The sequence below is a fragment of the Eumetopias jubatus genome, unplaced genomic scaffold, assembly GCF_037043125.1.
Source record: "Eumetopias jubatus isolate StellerSeaLion01/CBP00866 unplaced genomic scaffold, mEumJub1_p1.0 scaffold_7, whole genome shotgun sequence".
Classification (NCBI taxonomy): domain Eukaryota; kingdom Metazoa; phylum Chordata; class Mammalia; order Carnivora; family Otariidae; genus Eumetopias; species Eumetopias jubatus.
In genome coordinates, this window is record NW_028274813.1 from 126,524,996 (window position 1) to 126,539,294 (window position 14,299).

Here is a 14,299-nt window from a genome sequence, read left to right on the forward strand (position 1 = left end):
TGTAAACTGTTTTTCAAAACTTTTAGTTTCCAATGCTTTGTTGCATTATACAGAAACATTATTTTTGTGTATTGGTTTTGCATCCTAAACTTTGGTTAACTCAATTAATAGTTCTGGTAGCTTGTGTATATGTGTAGATTCCATCAGAATTTCTGTATAGACGATCATATCATCTGCTAATAAAGAATTATACTTACTCCTTACCCATCTGGAGGTCACTATTTTTCTTGTCTCATTGCCCTAACTAGAATCTCCAATACAATGTAGAATAGAAGTGGAGAAAGTGGACATTCTAGTCTTGCTTCTGACCTTAGGAGGAGAGTATTGTTTTTCGCCATTTTAAGTATGATGTTACCTAATGGTTTTCCCAGGTGTGATTTATTGAGAAAGTTCCTTTCTATTTCTAATTTGTTGAATTTTTATGAGGAAATGGTTGTTGAATTTTGTCAAATGCTTTTTCTGTCTCTATCAAGATAATCATATGTTGTTGCATTTTTAGTTTTTTATATGGTAAATTATATGCAATGATTTCTTCATGTTAAATCAGTCTTTCATTCCTGGGATAAACTTCATTGGTCTTGATCTTTTATACACTGTTGATATCAATTTTGTAAACGCAGCTTAAGGATATTTGTATCTCTTTTCATAAGAGATACTGGTTGGTAGTTTTCCTTCCTTGTAATGTCTTTGTCTGCTTTTGGCATCAGGGTAATGCTGGCCTCACAGAATAAGTTGGAAAGTATTCCCTTTTCTTTAATTTTCTTGAACAGTTTATATGCAATTGCTTATGTTATTCTTTAAATGTTTGGTAGGCTTCATGAATGAAGCCATCTGAACCTGGAATATTCCTTGTGGGGATGATTTTAACTACGCATTCAATTTTTAGTAAATATAGGGCTATTTAGGTCATCTGTTTCTTCTTGAGTAGGCTTCAGTAGTGTGTCAAGGAATTTTTCCATTTCATGTAAGTTGTCAAATTTATTGGCATAAACTTGTAATATTCCCTTATTATTCTTCTCATAACTATGTAACTTGTGGCTATCTCATCTCTCATGCCCAATAGTGGTAATTTGTGTCTTCTCTCACTTTTTTCCTGATCAGTTGGAATAGAGATTTTTAGCAATTTTACTGATCTCAAAGAATCAGCTTTCAATTAAATTAATTTTTCCCTATTGGTTTTTTTTTTTTTTTTACCATTACACTGATTTCTATTCTTACCTTTCCTATTTCCTTCCTTCTTTTTACTTACTTCAGATATTGACCTTTTTCTAAAGGTTTCTAAAGGTGGAATCTGAGGCCATTAATTAGATGGCCTTTCTTCTTTTCTAATATGTCCCTGTGATTATTTAAATTTCCACCAAGAATGTGGCATCCCAGAGATTTTAATATGCTGCATTTCATTTTCATTCAGGTCAAAATATTTTCTATTTTCTCTTTTGATTTCTTCTTTAACTCATTGGTTTCTCTAGAAATATGTTATTTAATTTCCAACATTTGAGGGCTCCTCAAGAGACTCTCTTATTGATTTCTAATTTAACAGCATCATGGTCAGGAACTTACTTTATATTTTATACTACTTGAATTCTTAGAAACTTATTGTGCCTGGTATTATGGCCCCTAATATTGTCTATCTTTGTAAGAGGTCTATGAGCACTTGAAAAGAATCTATATTCTTCTGTTGGTAGGTATTCTATGAATATCAATTATGTCACATTGGTTGATAGTGTTATTCAAATTTTCCATATCCTTACTGATTTTCCCTCTACTCATTCTGTCACTTATTGAGTTATTAAACTCTCCAATTGTAATTATGGATGTGTCTATTTCTCCCCTCAGTTGAACTGGTGTTTACTTCCTTTATTTTAAAGTGCTGTAATTAGGTGCATAAACACTTAAGGTTTTCAAGTCCTCTTGATAAAGTGACCCTTTTTCATTATCATTATATTATCCCTAGTAATATTCTTTGCTCTGAAATCTACTTTATCTGATTATTAGTAAAGGTACTTTAGCTTTATTTTGATTAGTATTAGCTTGGTGTATCTTTGTCATCCCTCTACTTTAAACTTACTTGTGTATTTATATTAAAGTGTGTTTCTTGTATGCAGCATATAGTTGAGTCTTGCTTACGTACCAGTATGATTGCCTTTATTCTTCAGTTGAGATATTTAGACCATTTACACCTTATTGATGTGGTTAAGTATAAATCTACCATCTTCCTATTCATTATCTGTATATAACACTGTTCCTTGATCATCTTTTCTTCTTCTTCCACCTTCTTTTGGATTAAATTGAATATTTTTATTCCATATTATCATCTTTATTGTCTTAGCTATAATTCTTTGTTTTATTATTTTAGTGTTTGCTCTAGTGGGTTTTTTTTTTAACAGATCATGGTCTACCTTTAAGTGTTACTGTACCAGTTCACATATAAGACCATTGCAATAAAATACTTGCACTTCTCCCATCCTGACCTTTGTGCTTATAGTTACACATTTTAACTTTACATGGAATATAAACTTCAGACTACACTGTGCTTATTTTTACTGAAATACTTTCTATCTTCTTTTAAGATTTTATTTATTTATTTCAGAGAGAGAGAGAGAGCATGAGTGCGAGTGGGGGGTAGGACAGAGAGAGAAAATCTCAAGCAGACTCCATGCTGAGTGTGGAGTCTGACATGGGGCTTGATCCCAAGACCCTGAGATCATGACCTAAACTGAAACCAAGACTTGGTCATTTAAACTGACTGAGCCACAGGAGCTCCTTAAATATCTTTTAAAGAGATTAAAACAATAAACTAAGAATCAAATATATTTACCCATCTGGTTACTATTTCCAGTGTTTCAGTCTTTTGAGTAAATATATCTTTTCATCCAGTACCATTTTCTTTCTGCATGAGGTTTTCTTTTCATACTTCCTGTCTTGTGGGAAATTTCCTGTCAACTACCAATGAATTATTTTACATTTTGTATGTTTGAAAAGTTGTTATTCCATCTGCATTTTTGAAAGATATTTTAGTGGCATAATCAATTCCATACTTTAAAGATGAAGTTCCACTATTTTTTCACTTGTATTGTTTCCAAAGAAAAATCTGTTGATTCTTTGTTCCTATGTGCATGTCTTTTTTTTTCCAGCTGCTTTTAAGACTTTTTTATCATTAGCTTTGAGCAATTTAATTATGATTTGTATTAGAATAATCTTCATGTTTCTTGTGTTTGTGGTGTATTGAGCTTCTTGGATCTCTGACTTTTTAGTTTTCATCATACTTAGGAAATTTAAGCCATTATTCCTTTAAAATATTTTTTTCTGTCCCCACCCTACTCTCCTCTTTCCAGAGACTCCTAGTATACATATGTTACTAGGCTGCTTGAAGTTGTCCCATGATTCACTGGTGCTCTCTTCTTGTATTTTTTTCTTAATTTTTTTTCTCTGTGTTTCATTTTGGATACTTTCTGTTGTTATGTCTTCAAGTTCACTCTTTTCTTCTGCCAGATCTAACTTGACTTAATTCAATGCAGTGTATTTACCTCTTGCACACTGTAGCTTTCATCTCTAGTTCAATTTGTATCTTTTTAAATTATCTTCTGCATCTTAATATATAGATATTAATTATGTGGTTAGAATAACTTTTTAATGTCTGAAAAATTTTTATTGGGTTCTAGACATTGTGATTTTACTTTCTTAAGCGCTGAATATTTTTGTGTTCCTATAAATATTGTGAAGCTTTATCTTGAGATGCAGTTAAGTTTCTTAGAAACAGTTTTATTTCTTCAGGTCTTGCTTTTAAAATGTAATAGGCAGGACCAGAGCAGTGTTCAATTTAGAGGTAATTACTCCCCATGACCGAGGCAAGACTCTTCTGTGTATTCTACTTAATACCCCACAAACCATGAGGTTTTTCCACTCTGCTTTGTAGAACCAAGCATTATATCCAGCTCTATGTAAGCACCAGGCATTGTTCCCTCCATTCATTTCAGGTGGTCTTTCCCTAGTTTTGGGTAGTTTCCCCACAAGTACGCACTGATCAATATCCAGATGAATTCTTAAAGGAGAACCTCTGAAGTTCTTCAGAGTTCTCTCTCTCTCTCTCTCTCTCTCTCTCTCTCTCTGCAGCTCTTTTCCTTCCAGCACCTTGTTCTGTGAATTCTGGGCACCTTGATGTCTCCAGACTCTCAGCCCTCTCCTCAACTCTGTCCCATCAATGCCAGGACATCTGCTAGCCTGTATCTGGGGTCCCCTGCTCTATACTGCAACCTGGAAATTCTAAGTCATTAACTACAGTAATTCAAGTGTTCATCTTTCAGGGATCACTGTCCTTCATTGCCTGATGCCTAGTATCTTTAAAAACATTGTTTTATATATTTTATCCGTAGTTTGTTTTTTTTTCAGGTAGGAAGATAAATCTGTCCCCAGTTCTTTCATATTTGCCTAAAGCAGAAATTGTGTGTGTAACTGGGATCATACAAAATTTTGAACCTTACTTTTTCTAGTCAATATTTTATCATAAGCTATTACCACTGGCATACATCATTCCTAATCTATTTTTGTGTGTTGCCGTAATACATAATATTATGATGTATAACTATATCACTTTTACTATACATCATCCCGTTATCAGACTTTTTCTGGTTAGAATATTTCCAATTATAAATAATACTATGATTGATATTTTTGTGCAAAAGTCTTCATCTACCTTTTCAATCATTCTTTTGGATAGATTTCAAGAAGTTAAAAAACTGAGTTAAGGAATAGAAACTTAAAAAAAAAAAACACTATATATATCATCCCATCATTCTCATAAAGGTTTTTTCAACCTACATTCCTAGCAGCACATGTGAGTTCCCATATGACTGAATCCTCACCATTATCACTTCTCAAAACGTTTGCTACTCTGATTTATGAAATTGTTCTCTTGATCTAAATTGTGTTTTCTGATTATTGGCAAGTTGAATATTTTTATGAGCTTATCAGTTTTTCTATTTCCTCTTTGTGAATTATATATTCCCATTCCTTTATTGTCTCTTAGAGTGTTCCAAATTAATTTGGGTGAGGTCTTTGACCTTCCTTTCATGCAAAGTACTCCAGCCTTATATGAACCCACCATTTTCTTCATGGGTTTTTTCTCTCTCTTTTTTTTTTTTTCCTTTTTTTGTCTTTGCACTTGCTTCTGCCCCTATCTGGAAGGTTCCACTTTTATAATCTTAACATCTTGGAAACTCCCTCCCTATTTCAAAGCAAAAACTGCCTTCTCAGTGAATTCCTCTTTGCCAATTCCTGGGTAGACTAAAATCTTTCTTCTTCAAACACCCTGCTACTATAGTATTTATTGTATTAGTTTATATGCCAATGTGTGCATATATCTGTGAGCTCCTTGAGGGCAAGGACTATTTATTTTAATCTCAAAGCTCACACATCTCTGATGACAAATGCCCCAAAACACTCACTGAATGAATAAATGGTTAAAAGAGGGCAACTCAGACAAACTAATAGTGTTCATTCATTCAGCTGGCATTTATTAAATACCTACTATGTACCACCTGAGAGAAATTCAAACCTAACTTATAATAATTCACTTCTTTTAAGTGGTAATCTATTTTTTCTAGCCATTTTTCTCATTAGCTCTGTTGAATGTAATTAAGATCACATGAGCTCTAATATTAAAATAGCACTACAAATGAACTTAGAAAGCCTCCAATCTGTTCCCATCCTGCAATCTCTGCCTAAATTCTTAAAAGCAGCTAGCTTTACATGACTATACACCTGCATAATAGCTTCCTTTTGACCCTTTCCTTTCCAGCTAATTGAGCTGGCTTATCACTGCTAAGTAAGCACATCTCCAGGCACGGCACCCACTAACAGCCCCACAGGAAAAGTTGAGTGTGTTTCCCACCTCCCCCCGCCCCACCGGCCATGTGCTTTATCATTTGCGATGTCTGAGTGTTGAATCAATCCCTGAAGAATTTGGTAATGGCCTATTAGAAATAATCACTTTCCACAAAGTGAAGGGTGAAGGTCACAAGAGGCTCTACTGATAGGGTCTTTTCGTACCTCCCCCCTGTTCTTCAAATCTCCTCTCCCACATATTTGTGGGCAGTTGCATTATTGTGGGGAGGGTATGATTTACAGGAAGATACAAATTTCTTTGCAAAAGCTCCTTGCTGAGTCAGGCTGGGCTAGAAGATTAACTTCTATGGAAAGCAAAAGTTCCTAACAGCCTGCCTCCAGTCTCCAGGGGGAATAACAAGGGCAAATCAATGGAGAGAGGTACAGACAGCAGAGGCCTCAGCAGATAAAGTTGGAAATGGAGTTTCTACAGAGAACCTCACCACGTTAAAGGGGCACATGTAGCATCATCCCAGGACATGCAGGGTCCAAGAAGGGTTTTGTTTTGTTTTGTTTTTTCCTGAGCCTCTTTCTATAGGATTTGATGCACCCCAAATCAGCAAGTCAATAATTTTCTGTCTGCCCCATCTCATGTTATGCTAGGGAAGAAATACCATGCCAGATAGCAAGAGTAATCTGCTTGCCCAGCCATCCTACTTTAATCAAGGACTGGCTATGGAATCTCAGGGCAACCCCATATGCATGTGTTCCAGAGCTCCTCCTCCTCAAGGTATCTGGCCCACTTCACTCAGGTGGCAGGGGGGCAGAGAGCAGAGACTAAGAGCCCTGCCCGGATGCCACTGCCAACCCAAGCCCATCTCAGGCACCAGGGGAGTACTTTATACGTTCCAAGGAAGGCTCTCCAACATGCGGGGCCTCCTGAGGCACAGGGCTTAGCTCTAAGGGCACTTCTGGATAAAGAGGTTATGAGGACATTTCCACACAACAGGAAGGTGAGCCATTTCAAAGGCCCAACACCGGGTCATAAAATTGCTACGACACCACATATCTACTGTTACTATACCATCAGCCACTGGAGAACAGGGTCCACCTTCTGTTGTTTTCAAAGCCCTGTGCCCAGCACCAAGACAGACCACAGAATACTGCTGAATAAATGTTACAAGTCCTACTTCAGGGCATGTTTAATTTGCCTTGTGCAGCAGAGCATCTTAGAGAAGTGAATAGTGTCCTGAAACTAGGATAGAAGGCTTAGTTCAACATCTGTGGGTTTCAATGACCTCATCTTAAAATGAAAGAGTTGGACCAGCAGATCCTTAAGGACCTTCCAACTTTAGATCCTGTGACTTGAATATCTATGACGGGCTCTAATCAGGGGGAGATCGCTGGCTTCCCAAGAAGCTGAAAAGGATTTAAACCAACCAACCTACTTGCCAAGCCTTAATACATGTAGGAAACTATTCATTCCACCGTCAGCTACAGGCTTGGAGTCAGGCGGCAAATGCACTAATCACTCTGTCAGTAAGTTGAGACCACGTTGCACACTCCCAATATCAGCACTTGTGAGGCTGGGGTGGAATTTTTTTGTTCCTGTTCCAAGGTATTTGAGTCCAAGTGATCTGGAGCATACAGCTTCTGAACCCCTAATGTGAGCCCATGCCCTGGAGACCACAGAGTCTAATTATATTGAGTGGAGAGCAACAAAAGTCACAAAGCCATTAATGGGGAGGTAGGAGGAAATGAACACTCAGGGAGAAATTCTGAAGCTATTTTGAGAAACAGGAAAATGTGCTTCTTTGTCTTGGTGACAAAGTAGCTGAGTCACCCAATCGCTCATAATCTCAGGGAACCCATTAGCTTTGGTTGAGTCCCCACTCATCTGTCAGATAAAGTGGAATGGTGTGATGGTTAGAGAAAGCCCAGAAGGCCTGGCTCTGGGAAAACACAGCGATTTGCAGGGGAGGAAAAGAGGAGCAAGACATTTTTTATAGCTCATAAATTGAAAATGAAATCACCATAAAGGACTGCCAATGAAGCAATGCCCAGTAATCCTGCACTGGGGCAAAGCTCAAATGCCAGAGATGCCTTGAGATCAGGCCTTTGATGGGAGAAGATCACCTAACAGTATTCTGACCCCAGGGAGCTTCAACAGGAGGGTAAGCAAAAGAATTTGTTTATGAGGCTTGCTGAAGACTGACACATCCATCTCCTTCTGTCACCAAGGTGTCTGAGCACAGGTGGAACACACAGCCTCTGAACCCCATGGCCCCACTGCAACCCAGGTCCCACCCCTGAACCTAAAGAGTATAAATCATAGCATGAGAACCCTGCTGAAAATCTGAGAGGACATTGAGAGGGTAGGAATACTGGAGATGCTGGGCTCTGTGTGAGTGAGACCAGCATGGTCCCAAGTGACACACTTCCTGACCTCCCGTTTTCTTTGGAAAGCTCTAGAGAAACTGCAGTTGAGGGATGAAGGAACCCACTCAGCCTGTGGACAGTCCTGAATCCTCTTTTCCAAAGTGTGGCACAATGGTCAGAGAATCCAATGAAGTTTAGGAACCAGGTTCTCTGCTGGAAGACCCAACCAATTTCTGATAGACGCTGATGTTTTTGTAGGAAGACAAGCTGGCAGAGTTTATAGACCTGGGTGGTATACTGTTGATAGGAGCTACTAACTCAGCTTCAAAGCTTGGGTTAAATATTACAGTGTGACAATCCAACAGGATCAGAGGGGATGTGGCCATGCTTTGGAAATGGTCAAGTGAATGAGCAGTGAAAATGGCCATTATTATTATTATTACCAAAACCCTCAAGTCCATTCTGGAAATGAAAGAGCAAAGGAGGCACAGCTCCTAGCAGAAAGCATCTGCTTCTAGAACAAACACAAGCTTCTCTAAGGTCACAAGATGATTCAGTCACGGACAATCAATCCTTCTTCACTTCAATAAAGTTTCCTACTTAGTGAATCTGGACAGCGCAAAGACAGCTTTGGTGCAGATAAACAAACCTGTCCACAGTAGAACAAGTTAGCAAGAGCCAGCTCACCCTGGCCCGGTGTCATCTCCCCCCTCCCTATTGCTATAAAAAGCTCCCCCATAAATTCTAAAGCCCCAGCTGTATCAATCAACAAACCAAATCCTGGAAGCCTATCTCAAAAACTTAAGCAAAGTTTTAATGCGAATGCTGCCCCTTGACGTCCCCTCAAACTCAGATCTTTCCCTTCTGCCAGACTAGGTCAGTTCCCCAGACAACTGTAAGGAAGAGAGAGAAAAGTCAAGATTTTCCTCCCCTGTAGTGAGCAATACTGTGTTCTCTTTCAAGCAGATGGACTCTGCTTCTCACTCTCCTAGAATGAGTTCTTTCCCAGAAGGCACCTCAGTCCCTCACATGACGGTGTTCTTGGAGGCCTGCCATGTCATGTCCCAGGCATGTTTAGACATGAGGGAACCATGCATGTGGAGCCAGGGTGGGATCAAGGAAGAATGGGTTCATAAATATGAAGTGTCTACTATAATGTACACTCACTAAATGTTGGCTTTTATTCATCATTAGATAGGTTATTCACAAAAACATTTTTTTTAATTGAAGACATCTTTTTAAAAAATTTTATTTATTTATTTATTTATTTATTTGACAGAGAGAGAGCCGAAGCAGAACGAGCGACAGGCAGAGGGAGACGCAGGCTTCCCGCTGAGCAGGGAGCCCGATGTGGGACTCGATCCCCAGACCCTGGGATCATGACCCGAGCCAAAGGCAGATGCTTAACTGACTGAGCCACCCAGGCGCCCCTGAGGAAGAAATTGTTTTTGAATTGAATTAAAAGTCTCCCGTAGTCCAGGCACTTGGATAGGCCCTATGGAGAACAATAGCAAGGTAAATATAATGTGATTTCTGCCTTTAAGGAGTTTATAATTTAGAAAGAAGAGAAGACACACAGTCCAACACAGTATGGAGTTAAATCTGGTATATGTTATGAAAATATGAACAAAATGCTAGAGAAGCACCGAGGGAGAAGATTCCTCCTGCCTGGTGAGCTGCAGCAGGTGGGGCCTGGAGCATGGGGAGAATCTCTACCATTCAGTAAGGCAGCAACACCATTACAGGGCAGGGGAAGCTCTGAGGGGAGAGCTGGGGCAGGGCAGCACATGCCACATGTTGGGGGAGTAGGCTGGGAAGCGAGAGGAAAGGATGAACCCAAGGACGGAATGGAGATTGGGACAGGTGCTTCATTGATTTCAAGTCAGGGAAGACCAGGCAGAGGGCTGTAGGAGCAAACAGTGCTCTGGCCGGGGTGACGGTCATGAGGGAACAGATAGAAGCCAACACAAACACATGGCAGGGGGACCATGGCAGCATGGTGGGTATTTGGGAAGGGAGGAAGGCCAGGCCAGGAATAGCCGCCTCCCCTGGGAGGGAGAATGGGCACAGGGCCACAGAGGGCTAGGAGCACTGCTCTGCACACCCCTTCTCCCTAGAAGGTGTGTGGTTAGTGCTTCCGTCATAAATCTCGCCCTGAGTACTATCTGGAGACAGGGCTTCACTGAAGGACAGCTGCACCGCTAATTTTAGGTTTGTGCTGGAGAAGTCGGGCAGGGCAGGGAGGAGTCAAAGTGACAGCCCCGGGCATCTGCTCCCACAAAGGCATCCAAGAACATCTCGCCCCTAGCTTGCTAGCACTTGGAGGATGACACTCAGTAGGGCTATTCACATCCTTTGATGTGGTACTTCATCCCCTTCCTGGAAGACCCCTTCAAACCCAGATTCTGGCATCCAGGTGGAGTTGAACAGAACTCATTGGGTACATCTGAGTTACTATTTCGGGGGATGGGAGTTCATGGCAGAGGTGAGTAGTGGCAGAAACGTCCCATCTGCACGCTCTCCTCTGGCTCTGCTGTCTGATCTGAAGCAGCCAGCCAAGTATCCAGTGGTATTTGTATTAATGGTTAACAGTATTATGGCACATCAAAGCTCATGAGATTTTTATACATTATTTCTTAATGCCCACCACAAACCCAGGAGGTAGGACTTGACATTCACACTTCGAGGAATTGTGAAAGTTTGCTGAAGAATAGTTAAATGAGTCACCATAGAAGCTACTAGAAAGAGGGCTACAATGTTAGTCTTCAGATTTCAGTGTCTTTGTCCTTACCTGGCATTTGGGGGTGGCGGGGGGCTGGGAGTAAGATAGAAAATAAGGCAGCTATGGGAAAGAATCCAAACATGGAGGGAGCAGATAATCATTTAGCCATTGAGAGGAAATAGCCATTCTATTGAGGAGAAAGACTCCCCTATTATTAAGCAAATCGTTCCACGAGTATGAGCCATTTAGACGGCAACAAAAATTTAAACAAACTTTAGGTGCTTATGATTATCTTACATATGGTGGTTTAGAAACAAAATGCTGGAAACAAACCGTCTAAGACACTCCAGGGGTGCTTTAAGAGCTAAAGCTCATGTATCAGACAGGGTTTAAGTCCCAGCTTTTCCACTTAAATCCCAGCAAATCACTTACTTCTTTCAGCTCCCATTTTGTCCCCTATAAAACTGGGGACAGTAAGAGCACCTGCCTCGCAGAGAAGAGGAAAGAATCAGATGGGATAAATGCCTGCGAAGAGCTCAGGACAGGGCTGGGCACAGCAGGAAGGCTGTGGCCATGATGACCACATGGTAGTGGTTGGTAAAGAAACTCCTTCTCTGTGGAGGATTGGTTTTAGATGGGCATTGGGCTCAAGAAGGGGAAATCACCTTGCCCACATTTTATAGAAAAGACCAGAAATGCAGATATCAGCCTGAGGTCCCCGAAAGGTTCCTTTTGTCATTTCAAACATTCCCCCCCTGCCATGAATCCGTGGTTTTTCCCACGGCACCCTGGTCAGATCTGTGCCTGAATTCCACTCGCTTTGCAGCAGAAGAGCAAGAGACATAGCAACCTGATGTGAGTCTCTGAAGAAGGGACTTCTGTGCCTTGTTGCTTACTCTGCTCAGGCTTGGCCTGAACAAGGAAGACAATAAAAGCTATCAGTGGCCCAGAAGGGAGAAGTCTAGTGCCAAGGTTCTCCAGGAAGCCTTCCAAACAGCATGGCACCGCATGGCAAGAAGAGATAAGTGGGTGAGACTCCTATGTGGATCGGCCCAGCAGACATCACACCGATTTTCACACAGTGTCAGGGAGGCAACCACATACTCCTGAGCTGCCAAATGGATGAATGGAAACACCGCCAGATTAGAGGCGGTCTTGTCGAGAGAGGAAAAAGATAAAAGTTCACAGACTGGTGACCAAAGGACATGTTGAGACCGCAGATGTCACGAGCAGAGGCCCACACAGCACGAGAAACATCACGCGTACCTAAATCACACATATCCAAATGGACGTAAATGGAAGTTTAAGAGGAACTAATGTACAATTACAGAAAAAAACAGGAAAGCTCATCTTTTTTGGTCCCTGAGCTGGTGATTCTGAAGTTCTGTATTACTCGCTGAGGATCCCTTGGTAAAATTGAATTGACTTCCACTTGGCAGAACACTTGCTCTCCAGATGTTTCTAAAGTGAGGCACATAGGACACTGACTCCTCCCAAAATGGTGGTCTTCAAACAAGACCCATTCCCTGGCCAAATCGGGTCTAGGACAGGGTGTACTATGGACCCATCCTGGCTGTTCTGGATATGTTCGGGCTTCACAAAGGCTAGGGCAAGTCTCACTGTAAAGGACTCTGCATAACTTGGTCTAATCCCGTACTTCTCGATATATTTGATGAGGACATTTTTTTACTGAAACAAAATGTATTTCACTCTGGGAAATGCTGGTGTGGAGAGCCACAGGTGAGGATGGATGAGAATGGCATTACAGTGGTGACCCAAGAGAAAAATAGTCAGGTGGAACAAGAGCCTAAGATGGATGCTGAGATGCAGAAAAATCTCATGGCTGGGCATGGAAATGCTACTTTGCCAAACGACCCCATATATCTCAGAAATTGGCTGAATTCTTTCTAATATTCTTTCAAGGTCCTTGCTGAGTCACTTCCATAAATGATGGATCTTAATGGTTCCGAATAGCTCATGTCTAACCATCTCTCCCTTTTTAAGTTTGTGATTCACGCCACTCCAGCAAGCAGGAGTGAGTGGGCTGAGTTTCATTTTCCAATCATAAAAGTACATCTCAAAACCAACACGCACCCATGATGGACTACGCTAAGGCCCAGATCTCGTATCAGAAATTTAAGTGGCCGACTCTAGAGATGCCCTGAGGAGCATCACCTCCGCCTGTCATTTCTAGACTGTCTTTTTTAGGGGCTACACAAACTATGTAGAGTTTCTATGAGTAAGAGGGATACCTGAAGGATCCAGGCAAAAAAAACATGGGCTTTTAAGTCAGAAAGATCTGGGTTCAAATCCAGACTCTGCCATTTCTTAGCATTGTGACCTTTAGATAAGGCTCTCTCCCCATGGTTTCCTCATCTGAAAATGAGGATAATAATATACCCCTTCAGGGTCATCATGAGGATTAGAGGAAATGATGCATGGGTGGGGAGGGATGCCCGTTGAAGCAGGATAGTTATTGCACCATATCTACAAGAGGGTAGTCATCACTCACCTCAACTGGAAGCACCATGAAAATACCCATGAGGCCTTCTCCATTTCTGCATCTATTACAAAGAGGGGAAAAGCACTACAAAAGTGCCCCTACCTGATTACTCGGGTGCGCTTCTGGGTATAAGGGGTGATGACCTTGAAAAGCAGTTCCATTGCTCCATTAATTCCCAGCATGGCCCCCGTGGTGACTGAGAAAGACCAAATCACAGTAGTTATTAGACCATCTGAACCAAGAATTCTTTTCAGCATTACAGAGTAGGCCTAAAAGACAGGGGAGCTCCATCACCTTCCTTGCCAAGGGCCACTCAAAAGCAGTGAAACTCTGTGGTCTTTGCATCCTTGGCTTGGAAGCAAAGATCACCTGTAAAGCATACATTCTCTTTTCATACGATCTTCTCAAAGGGGGCCCAAGCCATGAAATTATGTTTTTCATTCCTGATGGCCCAATGTACTTCTTCATTGTATTCTTACTCAGAACAGTCAAAGCAAATGCCAAGCAGATTTTTCTGAAAGTAGATCTTTAAGTTTCAATTCAAGTGCTTTCACCCACCATCAACTTCCCCCATGATACATACATACACGCACACGTACACTCAGGCACACACAAGGGCATACACACACACATACACTGCCAGTATCTTACAAGACAGTTCCTTAGACTCATTCTGCCATTGAGAGACTTCACAATGAAGAAAGGTCATGGGTGGATGGGTTAAGGTTCAATCCAACTTGGACTGACTCCTTTAAAACTTTTAGGGGCAAGCTAATAAAGAAGGCAGCCCCCTTTCTTCTGCACCCTGGTTCCAAGTTCCCTGACAGCTTTCGTAGTTGGATCTCCCATGACTGAGTCTCAGACTTACTGTG

At 41.0% G+C, this 14,299-nt stretch overlaps 1 protein-coding gene across 1 annotated transcript in view; it reads right to left on the bottom strand.

Annotated features, from left to right (window-relative positions):
• The window catches only part of AGBL1 (AGBL carboxypeptidase 1), a 732,091-nt gene that overhangs the window by 709,525 nt on the left and 8,267 nt on the right, over positions 1-14,299 (bottom strand). Inside the window, exon 5 of the mRNA XM_088025191.1 lies at positions 13,530-13,623. Coding sequence (XP_087881317.1) covers positions 13,530-13,623 — 94 coding nt within the window. The remainder of the gene's footprint in view (positions 1-13,529; positions 13,624-14,299) is intronic.